A 21,357-nucleotide genomic window follows, 5' to 3' on the forward strand; every position below is an offset into this window, starting at 1 on the left:
ATGCACATCTCGGTCGGTATGCAAATGAGGGAACTGATGACATCACTCACTCACTATTTCTTATGTATTTTATTATATGAAATATGAAATATTTTGATTTTCTCGTCATTGTCATGTGAAATGAAGTTTCATTCCTCCCTGAAAACATGGAATTCCATTATTTTAACATTTTGTGCTTCAGGCAAGGAGGTCCTAATCATCAAATTCGTAAAAATTGAAATATTGTATAATTCAAACAATGAAAAACAAAAGAAATAGTGAGTGAGTGACATCATCAACTCTCTCATTTGGATGTAACTGGCTCGTTTGTATAACTATTTTGTTAAAAATAAGCGAAACTTTGAAATGTCATAACTTTTTTATTTTACATCCGATTTTGATGAAATTTTCAGCATTGTGCTTGTCTGATTTTTTTCTATTGATTCAAATCAACATTTTTCTGAGGTGGACTCGACCTTAAATTCTTTGTAAAACACTTCCCAGATCAGGAGGCATGCAAAATATCTCAAATATGCCTTTGAGTACGATAGCAGTATCTTAAATTCAAGAAAACATTTGCAACCAACGCTAAATACTATCCTGTTTTTCCTTTGTATCAACTCTTTCATTAGCTCTGCAGTGGCAGATCATGTCATGGGTTGGCTTCAGCCTTCCATGCTGGAAAGTTCAGTATCACACAGTGTTATTTACAGTGTGTTCACCATGTGTTCACTGTGTGTTTACAGTGTGTTCACAGTGTATTCACAGTGTGTTGTCAGTGTGTTCAGTGTGTTCAAAGCACGTTCACAGCGTGTTCACAGTTTGTTCACAGTGTGTTCAAAATTAGTTCACAATGTGTAACTATCGTGTTCACAGTGTATAGTGTGTTCATTGTATGTTCAGTGTATTTACAGTTTGTTTACAATGTGTTCTAAGTTTATCAACAGTGTGTTCACACTCTGTTCACAGTGTATTACCAGTGTGTTCAGGGTATGTTCACAGTGTGTTCAATGTGTTCACAGTGTGTTTACGGTGTAGTAACCTGACTGTAAGTGACACTCAACTTTTTGTGAAACATTTACCTGATCGGTTGGCATTAACAAAAATCTAAAATAGTGGTATTTTTGAGCCCAGAATACATCTGCAACAAGCACTGATTTTATCCTGTTTTTCCCTCTGAATCATTCCTTTCATTAGCTTTGCAGTGGCAGATCATATTATCGGTTGGCTTCAGTCTTCCATGCGGGAAAGAGCACAATGTCCCATTGTTTGTTTGCATCGTGTTCACAGTGTGTTCCCAATGCATTCACAGTGTATTCACAGTGTGTTCCCAATGTGTTCACAGTGTGTTTACATAGTGTTAACAGTGATCATATTATCAGTTGGCTTCCACCTTTCATGCTGGAAAGAGCACAATGTCCCATTGTTTGTTTGCATCGTGTTCACAGTGTGTTCCCAATGTGTTCACAGTGTATTCACAGTGTGTTCCCAATGCATTCACAGTGTATTCACAGTGTGTTCCCAATGCACTCACAGTGTATTCACAGTGTGTTCCCAATGTGTTCACAGTGTGTTTACATAGTGTTAACAGTGATCATATTATCTGTTGGCTTCCACCTTTCATGCTGGAAAGAGCAGTGTTCCACAGCTTTGCATTGTGTCCACAATGTGTTTACATTGTGTACACAGTGTGTTCCCAATGCATTCAGTGTATTTACAGTGTGTTGTCAATGTGTTCATAGTGTGTTCACAATGTGTTCACAGTGTGCTTACATAGTGTTAACAGTGGCGTTCACAGTGTTATATACATAGTCCACTGTGAAAACACACTGAGAACACTCACACTGTATAGGTGTCCAGTGTGAAGTTTTCTTAATATTTTAAGTTTGAGCATTAAAACAGTGTGATTCAAATTTTTACTCAGTCAACTACGTAAACAAACTGTGAACACCCACACTGTAGAGTTGTTCACAATGTGAAATTTCTGAAATTATCTTCACAATGTAAAATCTTACAATTTTACGCGTGAATCGCATCTTTACATACATGTAGTCCACCATGTGGACACACTGCAAACTACCACACTGTATAGGTGCCCACAGTGTGAAATTTCTGAAATTATCTTCCCATTGTTAAAATTCAGCATTTTAGGTGTGAATCTTTTCTTCACATAGTCCATCATGGGCAATCCCATAAAATATGTACGTCCGACCCCTATATGTCGGACCATCAAGAAATTTTTTGTCTGATTTTTTGTTCTTATGAAGTCTGCAATGTTGTCAAAGGACCATGACTTGGTCAGTTTATAAGGTGAAGGCTTGAGACTTGACGTACAGAAAGGTTGATTATTTTATGGAATTGCCCTCATGTCAACATACTGTAGAGGTGTCCACAGTGTAAAATTATTTCACATTGCTACCTTTGGTCATTTTAAGTGTAACATCTCAAGCACATAGTCCACCTTGTGCACACCTTCCCATTTTAACAGTGTGAGTCACTTTCCCACATAGTAAACTACATGTATTAAAGTGAATACACCGTGACATTCACACATTAAGCCCCCATCACACTTACTTCGAATCAAGCAGAATTGGCCAGAATGAAAGGACTATTGATCGACCACCAGTTGGTCATTTAAATCTACTTCGATCACCGTACAAAAATACTCCTCAATTGTTTTGAACATGACCAAAACCTTCGGGACGGCCAAAAGAAATGACAAAAATATTTCAAATGCAGTCAGAATATTTAGAATGCGCCTAGAATGACCAAGAATGTAGCACAAATTATCAATCTGACTCCATTGCGGTTCATTTTGACTAGTGTATGATGATTCACCTGGTCAATTTACTGAATTTCAACTCCAGTTTGGTGAATTCATAAGTTCCTCCCAAAAATTTCTAGATTTTTTAAATAACTGAATACAATGGTGAGGGTACGCTAACACACAACGCTATGGCATCAGACTTTTTTGTTAGACGCATTTCAGCATGAGCGGGACTTGAACCCCTCACATTGAGATCTACGATCTTATTCAAAACATGCGATCTAACCGAAAGAGCTACGCTGCCTCCCTCATCAATTTGGAATATATAAACAAATTTTTTTGAAAATCATTTATATTAGTTTGTGCGACATACATTTCAACAACCAATCAACCAAGTTAGATATCAAATGTGACTCTCTTTTGCTTCAGAAAATTGATAATCAGTTACTTACAATTCCTTAAGGTTATTTAAGGGACTCAGTAAAGATGACGTTATCTCAAGAATCTGATTGTTCTGAAGGTAGCTGCAAAGAAAAAATGTACAAAAAGGGAAATCAATACAACATTAAATTCACAAATAATTTCATTCTAATGTAGTATTAGTGAAATATAAAGTAATGAACAAAGGAATAAATCTGCTGATCCATATAAATAAATGTACATGCATAAGAATATTTGCATGGAATATACAGGTATATAAGAGTGTGCAGATATGTCACTTGGTAAAGTTTTGATTCATCTCCATCATTACACAAAATGTATTTCTAAGAGGAGCTTAAACCTTTGGTCCTCTGGTTGTTTTCTTTCAAGCATTCATGCATTCTTGGCAATCAGGTGAAAATCAACACCATTAAACATTGACCATACATAATGTTTAAATGATAAGAATACATTTGTACATGGAATGCTCAATTGAAGAACTGCAAGATGCCATGTGCATATACCAACATAAAGACACGTTATTCCAAATAATTTTTCAACAAATACTATTTCAGGTCAAAAGCCAAAGAGATTAATACCAATACTACTACTAATAATATTTATAATGATGATGATTATAATGAAAATAATATAATAATGATAACAATAATAATAATAATGAAAATAATGACAAAAATGACATTTATACTGATTATAATAAGAAATATAATAATAATAATGAAAAACAATGATGAAAATTAGAATAAAAATACTTAATAATAATAATAATGGTAAAAATAATGATACTCACATGTATTGCGTACTTGTAAGTGATGTAAATGCACTAGATGGTATGGTACTGATCAAGTTATCAGATAAATCAAGCCAATTCATAGACTGTGTTGAGAGAGCAGCAGCTGGGAATTCAGTTAACCTGTTGCTAGTAAGGTAGCTTTGATAAATAAAATATAAAAGGAAAATCATGCCATTTCACACAAATATATCATCAACCATAAGTGTAATTTGTATGTTTTAAATCATTGTAAATATTTATCATATTAAGAAGAGTGAAATGATGATGATGATGATGGGTTCTTGTATAGCGCTGGTATTCGCCTCAGCTGGGCGCTCATGGCGCTTGCTCAAAAATAGGAAATATCTCACAAATTTCAATGTCTTCAAACAATGCTTAGGATCACCATTCAGTTCAAGTACTGTCCTAGTAATGCTAGAATTGAGTTATTCTTGCAATAATGTTGGAGTGGGGAACAGAAAGGTCTTCAGGTAAGAGTCAAAAAGTAAAATAAAACTAATTATACTCAAAACAACCACAAATTTTGCAACATCTAGCAGTTAGATGAAGAAAAGAAATCAACAATATATTTTTTTCATTTCATGTCATTAGAAATTAATGAAGAAATTCATGATTGTGAATTTCAGAATAAAAAAAAACAATGTTGTTCAACTTTTGAACAAGACTGATATTTAATATCTTTAATCATGCCATTTGTATCTGACAATTTATTTCCAAGGTTGGCTGTTAGCTCTTTACGTTCCTTTGTAGTTTCAATCCTATACCAAACCAAAATAACAAACATTATATATCATAAAGGTTTATAGATGTTAGGAGTATTTTTTACATTGTATACACTATTCATGAGGCAGAAACCACCCCCTCAACCCTTGAAGGGTGAAAGAAAGCTTTTATTTGAAAAAGTCCTTTTTGAAGAGAAAAAAAATAAAGAGACAATAAAACAAACACAATAAATATAAGATATCTAAAATGAGTCAAGTGGACTTACATTCTATTTTCAGAGCCAATAACAGGGCAATACAACAGAGTTACAAATTTAAAATTCAGGAAAACGGACTTACATCCTTTTTGCAGAGCCAATAACAGGGCAATACAACAGAGTTACAAATTTAAAATTCAGGAAAACGGACTTACATCCTTTTTGCAGAGCCAATAACAAGGCAAAACAACAGAAGTTTACAATTTTGAATTCATGAAAATGGACTTACATCCTATTGGCAGAGACATCCTCAAAGACATTGGTAGGTAGCGATGCTATCAAGTTATTATTTAGATATCTGATAAAAGGAGAAAATACACACAAGGACACAAAAACATAAAGCAATGGATCAAAAAGAATATTGTAGGAACATGATCCCTGGTGCTGTTGGAGGATTTTGGATGCGCCGCCATTTACAAAGATCACCAACATAATTTGCATGCAGCTGTGAATCACCCATAGAGATGTATACTAATAACGCTAGAGGGCGTACTTCGTCAAATCGCTGTGATTACGCGGAGACCGGCCGCCATTACTCGATAGGTCTTCGCAGCCTGCCATGCGCGTACAGTACCTATGGGGCATTTACAGTGATAGCACAGAAACGGAACAAAATGATGACATATGAGCTCGAAAGCAAATGGAAAAGCAAAATTGTAAATCGCACTGGATTAAAGTTCAAATTAACAAATAATCTATCAAAACTGAGGACAAAACTGCCTATAATAATCCACAATAATAGACCTATCTATAGGGCATATCCTACAAATAATACAGTCCAACGATAATATACATCCCCAATCGTTTTTGCTTTGGTCATAACATTTCGATGTATCATATATATGACTTCTATTTTCTGATGATTTGGAAGGGATGAATATTAAAAATAACATGCAGCTAGGCCTAGGCATATCGTTCTATGTCCTGCAAATTTAACATGATCTGGTGTTCAAGTTGACGTCAGAAATTTCATAGGCCCTTTCACAGTGTCTGATGCATCCGATCGAGACACAAGGTATCGAAAAAAACACGATTGCATTTTTTTTTCAAGTATAGTTTCCTAATTACTATGATGCTGATTGCTGATAATTTATTTCTTTACTTTTGATAATTTTTATAATTTATTTTCCATATAGATTTACACTTAGAAATCATATATAGAATAGGGCCTAACTCCTTTCCCCATCGTTTTAAACGTCGATGTAACCAACATCACAATAACTTGTGAGTCATAAAATGACTTTTATTGATAATATTTGAAAATTATTTATGCATTGGTCCAGTTAATTGATATTAAGTTTATGATTTAAATTTCCAATGCTGTCAACCATCCGGTCATATTGATTTCTTATATACGTGCGAGCAATTTAAAAATGTTTGTTGACAGCAAAATTTGCATATCAATTGCGCGCATGCAGCAGTACAATTTTGCAATGTACAAGAGGCCATGGGGTAAAGTGTAGGATGTTTACAGTGTATTATTGACTTGCAAACATTTCAATATTTCGGAGAGTAAACAAATTACAATGCGTGTTTAACGCAACATAGAACAATTTTACTTTGATTTTCTGGAAAGTCTTAATTTGATTCACTCCGGCTGAAATACTATGCAGATCGGCAAACCGGCTGAAATATTCTGTTGATATATAATTATGGCCGGCGTTTGTGATCCTATAATGATTGGACCAATATTATGTGAACAAATCAAGGATAGAATAATAAGAAGGAGATGAATAAGGAGGAGGAGAAGTCCGAGAAGAGAAGAAAAAGGGCGGGAAGACTGAGGATTATACTACAAAGATTATTATTACTAAAACTGAGTGTATAAAACCAGTAGATAACAATATCATGAAAGAGATTCATAAATGCAAACTTAATAAACTTATCATAGAAAAACGGTTGCAAAATTGTGAGTACTAAAACCAAACATACTTTATTATTTGAATATTGCAAAACTGAAAATACTTGGAATAAGATGTTATACAAATTGTCAGCTGTTGAGTGATCATCATAATTACCTGTCTTGAAATATTGTGTTAATTAACTGTGCAGTCAGTCCGCAGCCCGTCCGAAAGTGCTCTATTTTATTCAGCGGTATGCATAGCCGTCCGTGGTTATGCATACGTAATGAGCTGTGAAGACGAACTTTCCGATCGGTGTTTTTTGCTCTTAGAATCGTTTATTCCTCACAAAATTGGTCTTATTTTATAGATAAAACTTTGAAATTTCTGATCAGCTAAATAAAATGCACATTTAATGTATTTTGAAGACCGATATTTAGCTTAGAAAAAATGATTTTTTTCAAGAAATATATGTGAATAAACAGAGCGCATTTTTGCACCGAAATTACACTTGCGTCAAATTGATATTATAATCAATATAAAGCGTAGACATTCTTCTTTACGACTGAAAAAGAATTATGAAATTTTATGATGTAGCAAAGTCAGGAACCACAAAAAACCACGGCAATGTCCATCGCAAAATGATTGGAATTGCAGTAGAATTGCCGACGCGTTCTGATTGGTCAACAGCGGCGCACAGACTTGCAACATTTCATATAGCTTAAAAAACCCGTAATTAGTATGGAAGAGATCGGTGGCGAATTGCGTAAGCGCATTGTTTTGGCGTGTGCAAGGACCCTGGTTCGAACCCGCCGGACTGTGTTTTTTTTTTTTTTTTTTTTTTTTTTGGGGGGGGGGGGGGTGATGGGGATATGTTTATGCTTTTTCTTTAAATCATATTCCTTCATCGTTCCTACCCAGCTTTATTCTCTTTTTACTTTCATGTGAAGTTCTATTTAGGCCTGTATTTATTAAATCATGGAGCTATTAATAGCTCTATGATTAATTCTTACTTCTTCTTAATCACTGCTTTTGATTTTCAAGTTCTTGATTACACTTATTTGGGCAGAGGTGGGAAGGGAAGTGAGTTAAAGGTAAAGTGCACATCAACAAAAAATTATTTGAATAAATACAGAAATTTCCCTTTTTTAACACAAAACAGTTATATACACAAAACAATGGTATGCAAATAGAGTTGATTATGTCACTCACATCACATTACTTTTTAAATTTTTGTTGCATTTTTATTATATAAATTTTAGCAAATTTGATCTAAAAAATCTTCCTCGAATCACAATAGGTTACATTTATGGAAACTACGAATGTTAATGGAGGAATTAAAATCCCTCTCAAAATTTGTTAATGAAAATTAAAATAAAATATACATGTCATGTACATGTATCAAACAAAAAAATACACAAGAAATTAGAGTGCTTGTGACATAATCGGGTCTGTAATTTGCACATTGACCAAGATGAGCATATAATTGTTTTATAAAATTAGGCAAATTTCTCAATGTCAAAATAGTAATTTTTTTAATTTTGAATCATAGTTTTTATGAAATTTTCTGCAACACTTTATTTTTCTTTAAATTCAAATTAATTTTTTGGTGGGGTGGACTTCTCCTTTACTCTTTGCTTGGAATAGGGAATGCACATTAATATTTATCCACGAACAAAATTGTCTAAACATATGCAAATCCGTAATTGGACACATGCTCACTTTCCTTTCATCCAGGCCACTCCCTCACATCCACCAGGTTTACAGTCTTATAACAAAAATGATGAATTAATTATAATACCATCACACCATAGCTCCATGATCACACAACATTCATACAGTGCTTCACAACAAATATTTCACTTCTGTTCATATATGCAATAATTACTGTGGAAAACAAAAACAAGGCGTAACCACATTCAAATACCGTTTAAAAGGACAAATATATTATACCTTCGAAAAAAAAAAATTGTGAACATACATGGCACTTAACCTTCAGCACATTAGATAACATATAACAGAGTTGCTTGAGAACAAAATATGATTATGGGGCATTGCAAGAAACTTATGTTCAATTTCAATTGCAAATCAACTACATGTTTGTGTTTAATCAAAGGACTTACCCTTAATTTTGGAATGTGTGATTGAGTAGAAAGTTTCTTGCAATGCACTATTAGTAACATTAAAAATGTTCTTTGGTTTTGAATTGTGAATTTTTATTTTTTTCAAGCTGTATTCCTGTCCAAGTCAGTATTCTTAGTCCTCCCCAAAACTGTGCTCTAATTTTTTAGTTTCCAATATCGATAAAGATAAATTTTCTGTTGTATCAGTCCAAAATTTGCAAACGAAATAAGGGCTTTGTCGAAATCATAGTCTGACCATTATAGTACATGATGGACTCTCCCAGAATGAAGTAGCAAGCAGAGACCAGAGTCAGCAAGTATGCAGATCTGTGTGTAGAAGAGACAAAAAAAGAGAGAAATAGTCTAAATTACTAAATAACCATTCAAAGTATGAATTATGTTACATGTACGTCAATTAAGAGACTAACTAAGTTAAGTCTAAGTACTGTCTGTGACAGCCACAATTTTTTTATTTGAACAAAATGGTTTATAAATACTACTGAGTACGGTAGTACCAGACTTTTTAGTTTGACTTTAAACTGTTTATAGTCTCTAGAGTAGACTGTCTGAGCTAATCATCATTTAATTCTTAACCGCAGCCTGGGCTGGGGCAAAAATCATCATGGGGCTCAACTTCGACTAATTAAGAAAAAAGGTTAACAATTTTCAACATAAATCAAGAAATGTCTCAATCTATAATAAAAACTTGATGGAATTCGGAAACCTGATAATCATTGAATAAAACTTTAGAAGGGATCTACTTATTAAGCTTCGTTTATATTGAGTCTTAATTTTTTAAAAACAAGTCCACCGTCCACAGACACATTATAATGCGAGCCATCTGCCATCATTACAGAAGTTTCAACGTATGGGACCAAAGGCGAAATTCTACCAACCCGCGACGAACGTAATTTTGGCATTATTTCGCGCCATCGTGGAGTGAACGAGAAAGTTACTTCCGGGTAAAACGTAAATTTCTCGATTTTTAGGCTATCATTTTCTCTAAAATAAAAATATAAGGTGAGTTTGCGTCAAGTTGGTTCTGACATATTTTGAACAGTGACTTTTCTTCTTTCTAAAAAATCCTGATCGAAACAATTTGGTTATGTAGCAAAGTCAGGAACCAAAAGTGAAATTCCGACTACAAAATCGCAGTTAAAATATTACTAAAATAAGCATCAATTAAAGAGGTAAAAATGGTAGGTTGAAAATGTCGAAATATGGAAAATTATATACCAAACTGTAGATGAAGGTCTTGAGAATAACTTACCACAATTCGTTTCGACGTAAACTGAAGTTAGCGACCAGTACAGAGCTATAACTTCAGCCCCTCCAATTCAGTGGGAAAATCAAGCCAAATTGATCGCACGTTTTCCTTCGGAGACCGCTAGAGGGCCGCTGAATAAATTTCTGTGAATATGCTCATTATCGCGCGAGCTGCGGTCTGACTGTGTGTCTGTGTTAACTTTATGGCAAAGATTTCCAAACACTGGCATGCACTGGCCTATATGTCATAAACGGGTAAACACGCGTTTTGCATATTCAGTTTTGTTTGTCATTTTAAAAGTATGACTAATTTGATCTTCTAATTTTCTTCTTTTAATTTCATTGGCTAGCCTATGGACCTGAGTTTGATTATTCAGGTTTGTATTATAATAAGGTTTTCACGGATGAACAAAATTATAATATCATTTACATACGGGGCCGCAGAATGATTTTGAAACAGGGGGTGCATAAAATCACAATCATTTATTTTGTCATGTTCATTTTCACTTTAGGGAGGGATCCATGCAGTCGCGCCCCTTGTATTTTATTTTGATCAGTGTGTCAAAGTAATTTTGATTGGGTGCGTATGACACTTTAATTACACCCACCCCTTAAAAAGTGAATAAAAATTAGATTCTAACTTAAAGTGAAGGGAATTAAAAAGCAAATAGTTATTGGGAAGTCATTCTCTACATTTTTATAATCAATATTTCATTTTCGGTGCCATATAGACCTGCAGATTTTGGGAATTATTATGTTCCTATGAGAAAAAAAAATCAACACGTACACTCTGAATTCCATGGATTTAAAATAAATCCATGCAGATCTGCTGTAAATTGTAACTAGCCAAATTTTTGTTATATTTTAATCTGTAGGATTAACTTTTAAATCTCAAATGATTTAAATTCAATCTTTTAACTTTATATGTTTAAATCCTATATGGTTTAAATCTTAATCTAATATTCGGCTGGTCACTATATTCACAGCCGATCTGGATTTATTGTAAAACCTCGGAATTTAGAATGTACACTGCATGGTGTACAGTAATGACATACTACTTGCTATTATAATAGTGCATAATCAAAGATCAAAACACTAACTTATACAAATTATTGTTAATGATATATTTCTTACAAATTAAAGCAAGTTACATTATTAGGCCTATATAGAAATTAAAATATTATATCCAACATAAACAAAGTGGTCATGAGAACATCAAGTGATGTGAATGAAGGAGATGTGGAAAAGGACGAGGCAGTTAAAGGTAGGGATATCCAGCGGAGAAGATGGGCTAATTCGCTGTCTTTTGAATTAATTGTCAATCTTTCCATTAATGTACGTTGTATATTTTTATTTTTATCTGAAATAATAAATATTGTTACCCATTATTATCTAAAATAGGCCTATAAACAGAGAGGTAAATGCAAAAATTATATAAGAGAATTTCATCCCGAGAAGTCAGGTATAAATGCCAAATTCGCAGCATAATCCCCATGTAATCACACTAATAGTTAATTGAGATGCAATTTGTCATTAATATTTTCGATTGTAATGAGGTTTGATTCTTTTCTTCAAGAAAAAAGGCCGGAGACAGCATCCCTTTTTCACAGCGTTACAACGCACGAGCTATGTGTACATCCGGGTACTTCTGCAAATCTAGACCTATCGAGCAATGGCCGACCACGCTCCGCGCAATCACAGACGTTAAGTACGCGCGCCTATGGCGACTCCGCACTCTAGCATTATTAGTATACATCTCTATGCAATCACCAGACAATTATGTAACATGGACACATGAACAGTAAGTGGATCCATACTTTGACACCACTTTCATACAAATCAATTAATGACCATGGACCTGTTTCACATAACATATTATCATAACAAAGTTTCAAGAACAGTTAAAAGCTACTGAAATCATCCAATTTGATTGGCCGACAGTAGACTCGTTATAAAAATTGTACATTTGGAATTCATTTATTGTCCCAAGTCTTCATGAAACAGGGAACCTTTCATACTCACATTCTATCAGCCGTACTGGATCCACCAAACATCTTCCCTTCTATCGTATCAATTACGTTATTCTCAAGGAACCTGAAATATAATGCAATATACGTGCTCATCAAACATATGCATGACCAGAGACCCGTCTTACAAAGAGTGGTGATTGATCTGATCAAACACAAACTATAAAAAACTAGCAACATCAACATCTAAAATGCATATTTGTTCATAATAAATATTTTCTAGATATGGTGTATATTTATAAATTCATTTTTTTTTAATTTAGTGTGCTTCCCTTTGTATATTTAGGACATTGTGCAAATTTTCTGTCGAAAAAATTATAACATTAATGGATTTCTTACAATTGAGGTTGATTGAATAGATATATTTCTCATCTGGGTAGCAAAGTCTATGTTATATCTATTTCACATTAAGCTGCCCTGTAAGAGCCGGACATATAGTCAAGTCCTGTGGTCTATTACACTTTATTGTGTTAATAAATGTAAATACTTGTAACTACTTCTCCTTTTTCCTTTATTGCTACTTTTTTTAAAGGTCAAGTCCACCCCAGAGAAATGTTGACTTTAATAAAATAAATAGAGAAAAATCAAACAAGCATAATGCTGAAGATTTTATCAAACTCGGATGTAAAATAAGAAAGTTATGACATTTTTAAAGTTTCGCTTATTTTTCACAAAACAGTTATATGCACAACTCAGTGGCATGCAAATGATAGGGTCGATGATGTCCATCACTCACTATTTCTTTGTTTTTTTATTGTTTGATTTATACAATATTTCAATTTTTACCAATTTGACATCAAGGACCAACTTAACCATAAAATGTTATAACAATGGTAATGCCACAAGTTCAGGGAGGAACAAAACTTTGTTTCACGGGACAATGGGGAGAAAAATAGAATATTTCATATTTTATATGATAAAATACAAAAGAAATAGTGAGTGAGTGATGTCATCAGCCCCCTCATTTGCATACCGACCAGGATGTGCATAAAACTGTTTTGTGAAATTAAGCGAAATTTTAAAATGTCATAACTTTCTTATTTTACATCCGATTTTGATGAAATTTTCAGTGTTATGCTAGTTGGATTTTTCTCTTTTTATTCAGATCAACTTTTGGTTGGGGTGGACTAGTCCTTTAAAAAGGTGATACAAAACAACATATAGCAGCATTATTACCTGTAGAACATTTATACTTACAAGTCATATGAGCCAGTAACATCATAAAATGCCTCATTGCCAATAAAACTTATCTGGTTGTTATCCAAGTAACTGCAATATATAATATACAAAAAGAAACATCAGTATGTGAATGGTGACTCCATTACATAGCCTAGTACGTAAACAGTTGGTATATGTCATATAGTCATCTTCAATTACTTCTAGTCTTAAAACAAATCAGTCAAATTGACTTCATCAGTAGTCAGCTGGGTAAAACTGATGATGTCTAGTCACATTTCTGGCATATATTCTAGTCAGAAATATCTCTGTTCTAGTAAAATATGACTAGAAAATTGGCAAATATGACTAGAATAACAGTTGCACCCATTTTGGAGTTATTTCTTTTTAGAGTGTACTAGTATCCCCCCCCCCTCCCTCTCTCTCTTTCACTTTTTCTCTCTCTTTTGCTTCCTATTGCATATGCCCAACTTGTGTCCTCTTCTTGCACTAAATCTAGCCGGAGTGACATTCCTTTAACCCTATTCTCAAAAATTATGATAATTAAAATATGAAACTGAAAATAAAAATAAAAATTAAAAAAGACAAAACAATTTTGAAATAGAAATCAGAAATAAATCGATATTGTTAAATTAGTACAATGAAACACAAATGAAATGTTGCATATCTCTGCGTTTTGTGAAAAATAAGCAACAGTTTCAAATGTCGTAACTTTTTAATTTTTTTTAAATTCATTTTGATGAAATTTTGTAGATATATGCTTTAGTGATGAATCTCTATTTATTCAAATTGACTAGCTGTTGGCATGGGACTGAACTTTAATAAAAGGATTTTAATCTACAAAGATCACATGGCACCTTTAGCTGATGATACTTAAAGAAATTGGCATCCAAAACTCATCACCAATCCCACACAAAATTCTACATGACTTACAAACAGTTTTGTGTAAATGGCCCCCTAAATATTGGTCCCGTAACACAAAGGTTAGTGATTGATCGTACGATTTATTTTTATGATTAATTGTACATTATAGTCAATACAATCAATGGTTTTAAAAAATGTACTACGATGATTGCTAAGCTCTGCGTTATGGGCCTCGGATCATACTTACAAATATCTTGAGACACTCAAGCCAGAAAATACATGCGTGGGTAAAGAAGTTAACTGCATATCACCCAGATGCCTACAATGAAAAGGAAGAAATAACAGTAAGGTAAATAAATCATAATTCACGGAGGTCCAAATATGGAGTATAATATTTCTGTTTCTATTTCTATTTGTGGTAACTCAGTCCCGTACGTAAGAACTCAGCAGGACAGCTTTTTGCTGGTATAACGCCAAGCCGTCATACATAGGAAACGTTTAACGTCTAAGTTAAGGAGGCAAAGTGGCTGATGACCTCATATAGACGGCAGATAATTACTCTTGAGTCTTTTTATCAAAGTGGGTACAATGGCAGAACGGGAATTCAAACTCATAACCTTACGATTATGAGTCCAATGCTCTAACCACTAGACCACACGACCCTTTATACAGTATAACAACATAGTACAAATGACCCGAGGATTACAGTGATAAACACATTTAAATATTAATAAAATTAAAAACGGTATATAAACTCCTCAAAAAAAGTTTGGAAATCTGACATTGTTCAATAATCCCTCCTCGGTTTTAGTGAATATCAATGTGTGATGTGTACCAATGAATAGATCATTTAATTCTCTTTAAAATGATACCCAACATGATATGATTATGGTTCACATGAAGGTGAAGTGCTTTGAAATGTGGGGCAAGGTCAAAATTCATAAGTTGCCAAATGACACAATATTGAAGGTCACTGTTCTTTTTTCTGTGGTGATGGGTGAGTTTTTCAGCGGTTTCGTTTGTTTTCATGCACCTTAACATCAACATTAACATGGAATCAAACACACTTCTGAACAAGCAAACATATAACAACAAACAAATATGCATGGGTATTTCAAACCATGTTATCTCACAGAACCATCACTACATAAATTACAACAAAACATCAAAAATGAAGAAGCAAGGGCTTGATTTGAATGGATTTTCATCTCTATTGACACTGACAAAAGAATCATGTTCTTTATTGACCCTTCATGACCATTTCTGCTCGTTTTGCAGCTTTTCAATTCAGACCTCATCCAACAATTTTGAATTGTACTCTTTTCGTAAATGGCATGATCATAACAAGCAAGGTATCATTTTAGAGAAAATTAAATTATCTTTTGAATAATATCAAATATGCATTGTGTAAAATTGGGAGTTGGGAGAAACTAATGACCAAACTCAGACTTTCAAACTTTTTTTAGGGGTTTATTTATCAAGGTTGATTCACAGCATGTACTGATTTGTATAAACCTTTTACAGATAAACGTGAATATAAAGCACACCATGAAGTAAAATAATGAGGGTGTAATATTGCGCTTGTGTTTTATGAAACACACAAACCGCACCTTTCAAGGCCATGTTCATACTTACAGTTCTGTAGCAGAGGTATCCAGGAAGGATTCAGTCTGGAGGTGTTTCAATGGATTCGCATTGATGTAAAAATAGCTTCAGTGTGAACAGAACAAGAGGTTAAAGGTGTGTTAACATTATCAACCCTTAAAGACAGTCATAGTAAATTTGTAAAGGGGGGGGGGGGGTGTTTCACAAAGATTAAAAGGTGATTAAGAGTGGCACTTAACCCTATCTAGACCGGGGTATTTTGGGAGTTCATATGGCCTAGGAGGGGCCTCCCAGGCCCCCCTTGAGATCTCGGCCGTCGACCGCGCGATCGCGCTGAAAATTGGCACGCAGGTTGTCTGGGATATAATCTACAAAATTCCATAGTAACTTATTTCATGCGAATTGTTATTAAGTAATTATGCTAATTTAGGCATAATTAGTATGTGAAATCATTCTTTTTCCTCTAACTCCATAAACAAAACTCCAACTGTTCTAATTTTTTGCATAGAAACTCTTTGTGATGTTCTTAGCAAGTGTACAAGAAAAAAATGTGATATCAGATCAATTTCTTATGTATTATGTTGTTTTTTGCAATTTCTTATGTATTTCTCTGTTTTTTGGACCCTTTGGTTTTCATTTTTTTTTCAATGAAATTCGTTGGGGACTCTTCTGAGATCATAAACAGCATAAAATACATACATTTAGACCAGCAAAACTAAATATAATCGTACATTTATGATTTTTGGTTGAAAACACAATTTACATTGACTTTGTACACGAAATCACGTTTTGAGCAATTTTTGGTCTGACATGCACTTACATAACGTTGCGTAATTTCGAAACCGCGTACCCGGGTGACGCAAAATTGGTCTCAAAAGTTGCGCAAGACTTGAAAATAAAAATTCAGCGAGCAGCGCGGCAAAAAATATCGCGAGACTCGTTAAGGGGGGCCTCGGAAGCCCCCCCCCCCCCCCGGCCTAGATAGGGTTAAATATCCAGTTGAATGCTGCATAACATACATCACTGCATTGGTCAAATGATCAAATCATACTAAGATGACTTAATCAATAAGATTGTGTGTTACAAAACATGTGCATGTAGGGTTTAAAGAGTGACTCTAATGTGCTTTTCACACTGCATTTCCTTAACCCCATACTATCCTTACCCCTGGACTATCCTTAAAGGAGAATGAAACCCTTGAAACCAGCTGAATCCATATCAAAGAGAAAAATCAAAGAAACATATTGTTGAAAGTTTGAGCAAGATTGAATGAATAATAAGAAAGTTATGAGCATTTGAATATTGAGATCACTAATGCCATGTAGATCCTCCCATTGGCAATGCGACCAAGATCTGTGATGTCACACACGTACAACTCCCTCATTACTTTAGTACTTATTTCACTTATATTCTCACTTTTATAGAGTCTATCACAAGGTAAGGTGTTCTCTTTATGAGAGGACAAGTACAGAGGTTTCACAACATTATATCATTGATGAATCGTTTGTCATATGATTAGAATGAGCAAAAAGAGATTTTTGGGGGTATATTTTCAGTGTCCAAAAGGGAGAGTTGTTCATCTGTGACATCATAGATCTTGGTCGCATTGCCAATTGGAGGATCTCCATAGCATTAGTGATCTCGACATTCAAATGCTCATAACTCTTCTATTGCTAGTCCTATTTTACTCAAACTTTTGTTGATCTTATTCTTTGATTTTCTGCTTTTACAAAAGCTAACTTGCTCCAAGAGTTTCATTCTCCTTTAACCCCATACTATCTTTTTCTGGTTTCACACTGTCTTTCTTAACCCCATACTATTTGCTGAGCCGGGGTTAACGCCTTACTCCAGGACTATCGCACAGCTCATGAATATTGATGATTTTGCCACAAAGAGCATGGTTAATGTGCAATTTGACTTCTGTTATTAGCTAATGCCCACTTTTCCTTAGCCCGGTTTCGTTTCACACTGCGTCTCTTAGCACCGCAATTGTGGTGCTAGTACAGCAAGAAGCCAGCTAACCCTGCTTATTTGCAGGGCCAGGTAGCACCATACTCTTTACCGTGCTAGCCCACTTTGCTAAAAAGTAGTGTGAAAACAAAGTGGGCTAAGCTTAACCCCGGGAAATATGTGCAGTAAGAAAAGCATATTAGTGACACTTTCCTCCTTGTGAAACATTCCCCAGGATTCAAAACCAGTCCCTGATACAGGTGCTGAATCTATGATAATTAAAATCCTATTAGAGAGTCATGACCACAGCTTTATATGCAATGTGGTCGGTTATTCATGATTAATATCTGCAATGTTCTTGGCCGTATGCAGCAGGGAGGGGGGGGGCAGGGGCACAGTTGCCCCCCCCCCCCCCCCCCCCGAAATTAGATATCAAATCCCATCTCATCGGGGGTGTTGCAAAAATATATATATATTTGCAATCAATTGCAAAATTTGGTTGCAAATTTACAATTGATAGATCGATTTTAACTAAAGCAAATCAATTCATATTCGTTCATACAAGAGGCAGACCAGCAATCAATTGTAAATTTGCAATTAATTAAAAGACTTAAGAGTGATAAAGGGACCAAAATTTGATTTGCGATCGATTGCAAGTTTTCTTGTAACACTCCATTAGTCATTTCTGCCGTAATTTGGCAAAAGGAAGCAAGTTACAAAAGTATCATTTGTTGTATATGAGCAATGTGTGTTCGTCATTTACATAATTTAACATCATATTTTCTTAAAAATCTTTCCATAGAACGATCATTTCTTCCCCAAATTTTGCCTGAACGTGCAACATACAAAGAGTGTTTCAGAAACAACAAAAACTCCAATCTGAGTGATGTGTCACTTGCTTCCTTTTGCCAAAGTTGGGCAGAAGCGCTGCATACTTACGTACTACTGACTCCTTCAAATGCTCGGGTTTCTATCGTGTTGATATCGTTGTCATTCAGATTGCTGTAATATAATGAGATATTATCATCTAGGGTCATTACAGTGTAGGTGGTATTCTGAGAGGCATGGTTTAGTTAAACATGGGTTAACTTTGACCACACTTCTATGGAGTGCTACTTGACTTTTATGGAGTGCCACTTAATTGTTCACCTATCTATTAGTTAAAATGTATTCTTATCATGCTACAAACGGTTGTCAAAAATTAATGAAGTCATGAAATGAGAATAGGGAAATAAAAGAATGCCATTAGCCTAATTATAATTGCCACGAATATGATAGAAATAATATGAAAACCTGGGGTCCCGTTTCATAAAGCTGTTCGTAAGTTAAGAGCAACTTTAAGAATGACTGGCAGAGCTGCCAACATTGGGATGATAGAATCCAGAAGATTTCGCGGAGGTATGATTTTGTGAGGGAGCGCGCGGCGAAATGTCCCACGGACGGGAGTTTTGGGTAGCAAAACTCATTAAGAAACAACATTTGATAGTATCCAACAGCTGTCTAAACCATCAAAACTTTTGGCACATAGATTAAATGCACATTAGAGAGATTTCATGAAATGATGAATTGTCTGTCATTGACTAAAAAAATAAGTTCAAGCTTCAGGCAAGACAGTAGAACATAAAATGATTCACAAAAGAATGCATTCAACAAGAAAATACCTTTATTGTCCAGAGGGGGAAAGGGCTGCAGTAGTGGAAGATGAGCTTGCCTGGCCCTGTAAAGACTTATATGTGGCCTGTTTAAAGTCTCTGAGGGCCGAGGGATTCCTGTGAAAATTGCCTTTTTGTAGCAAGCACGCACAGCCAGCCAGCGCCAGGCTAGCTCACTCACGAAAGAGAAAATGTTCGAATCCGATCAACCCAAGAAAAAGTAGGCTAAAAAAATCTCCACTTTGCTTCTGTTCTTCAGGATTGTCAATAAAATTATTCCTAAAAGTCAGGGTGTAATTATAATAGTAACCCATCGTTGATCCACAGTTTCAGCTCGAATAAAGCGCACACAAGCTTCCGAAAAATGCATCGGACTTTCCTTCTCGCATAGCCTCCTGCCGCGGCGCAGTCTGCCGGAGACCAGGCAGTGCCGCGCCGGGGCGCGTCGGGGGGCATAGGCATGGAGTGCCGCTAAAGTGTTTCCATCACGCACATGCACATATTGCAGAACCAGAAGGAAAAAAATTGCTTGTTAGACTAATTCACCAGTCGTTCGGTAAAATTATCTTCATTTACATTGGAAATCAATGTACGATTATACAAAAACTGGTAAAAGTAACTGGGTAAAATGAAAATGTGATAAGGAGTTTCCATGTGGGTGTAAAGGGAGTTGAACATGCTAGACTCGTAAAACAGTCGTTTGTATGAATTTTACAATTTAACAGCTAAAAATCACAATTATCCGGGAGATTTTGGCATGGGGTCGGGAGAACGGGAGATTGGATCGAAATCCAGTATTCTCCCGCAGGATCCGGGAGACTTGGAAGCTCTGGACTGGTGTTCCTTTTTACCCTCTAAACCATCGCCAATGAATCTACCCTTTACCAAAAGAAAGGATCACCAGTACTCCATAGAAGGGAGGTATAAAAGTCAAGTTTGGACTAGGGTTAAATTCTAATCTAATTTTGTACAGATTTGACAATAAGGACCAACTTGACTGAACCATATAGTATTAACTCTTAATGTGCCATTCACTGTAATCAGTGAGTGCCACTTTTTTCAAAGAGTCTATATTTAAATGTTTTATTTATAAAAAAAAAGAGAATCACTCCTGAGACAATAATGTTAAACCTCTTGACCATTTGCTGAACTGAACAATGGAATCACTCATGCATGCAATGCACTCCTCGAAATGCAGTAGACATAACAATGTAGCTGTATGACCATTGCACAAAAATGTGTTTGTGGCACTCTAGTGGAAGCACAGATATGTGTTCATGGCACGTTAAGGGTTAAACAAATCTTATTCCACATGTCCAGGGAGAAATTAATCATTGGTTCACTTGAAAATGAGGAAAAATTAGAAAAATTCATATTTCATATAACAAAATACGAAAGAAATAGTGAGTGGATGACGTAATTAGCTGTCTTTCTATTTGCATACCAAGTAGGATGTGCATATAACTGTTTTGTGAATCAAATGAAACTTGAAAATGTAAGAACATTATTAACATCTGATTTTGATGAAATTTTCAGTGTTATGCTTGTTGGATATTTCTCTTTTTATTAAAATCAACTTTTTGTTAGAGTGGACTTGTCCTTTAATCATAATACCACCCTCTATCACAAAAAATATAAGATAAAAACAAAAAACAGTCTTGAATAAAGATTGATTATAATGAAAATGAAAATGAAAATCCATAATTTATTGTTCGAAAATAGACATGAAATGAAATACTCCGAAAATTTGCTTTGCCCAATTGATCGTGGGCCCGGCAGCCACTGTGCAGCGCCAGATCGACGAGGCTCTATCCCTTTAATCGTTGAACGCCAAACAGGGTAGCAGCAACTCCCATCTTTTAACGTCTTTTGGTCTGACGCGGCCGGGGTTTGA

At 34.9% G+C, this 21,357-nt stretch overlaps 1 protein-coding gene across 1 annotated transcript in view; it reads right to left on the minus strand.

The window, feature by feature from the left end:
* Window positions 1-21,357, minus strand: part of LOC129263455 (uncharacterized) — a 125,185-nt gene that overhangs the window by 75,434 nt on the left and 28,394 nt on the right. Inside the window, exons 21-28 of the mRNA XM_064100693.1 lie at window positions 18,751-18,813; window positions 15,892-15,966; window positions 14,504-14,575; window positions 13,414-13,485; window positions 12,212-12,283; window positions 5,189-5,257; window positions 3,978-4,118; window positions 3,199-3,270 (exon numbers count right to left, since the gene is read on the minus strand). Coding sequence (XP_063956763.1) covers window positions 3,199-3,270; window positions 3,978-4,118; window positions 5,189-5,257; window positions 12,212-12,283; window positions 13,414-13,485; window positions 14,504-14,575; window positions 15,892-15,966; window positions 18,751-18,813 — 636 coding nt within the window. The remainder of the gene's footprint in view (window positions 1-3,198; window positions 3,271-3,977; window positions 4,119-5,188; window positions 5,258-12,211; window positions 12,284-13,413; window positions 13,486-14,503; window positions 14,576-15,891; window positions 15,967-18,750; window positions 18,814-21,357) is intronic.

Source organism: Lytechinus pictus, chromosome 6 (assembly GCF_037042905.1).
Source record: "Lytechinus pictus isolate F3 Inbred chromosome 6, Lp3.0, whole genome shotgun sequence".
In the NCBI taxonomy this organism is placed as follows: Eukaryota; Metazoa; Echinodermata; class Echinoidea; order Temnopleuroida; family Toxopneustidae; genus Lytechinus; species Lytechinus pictus.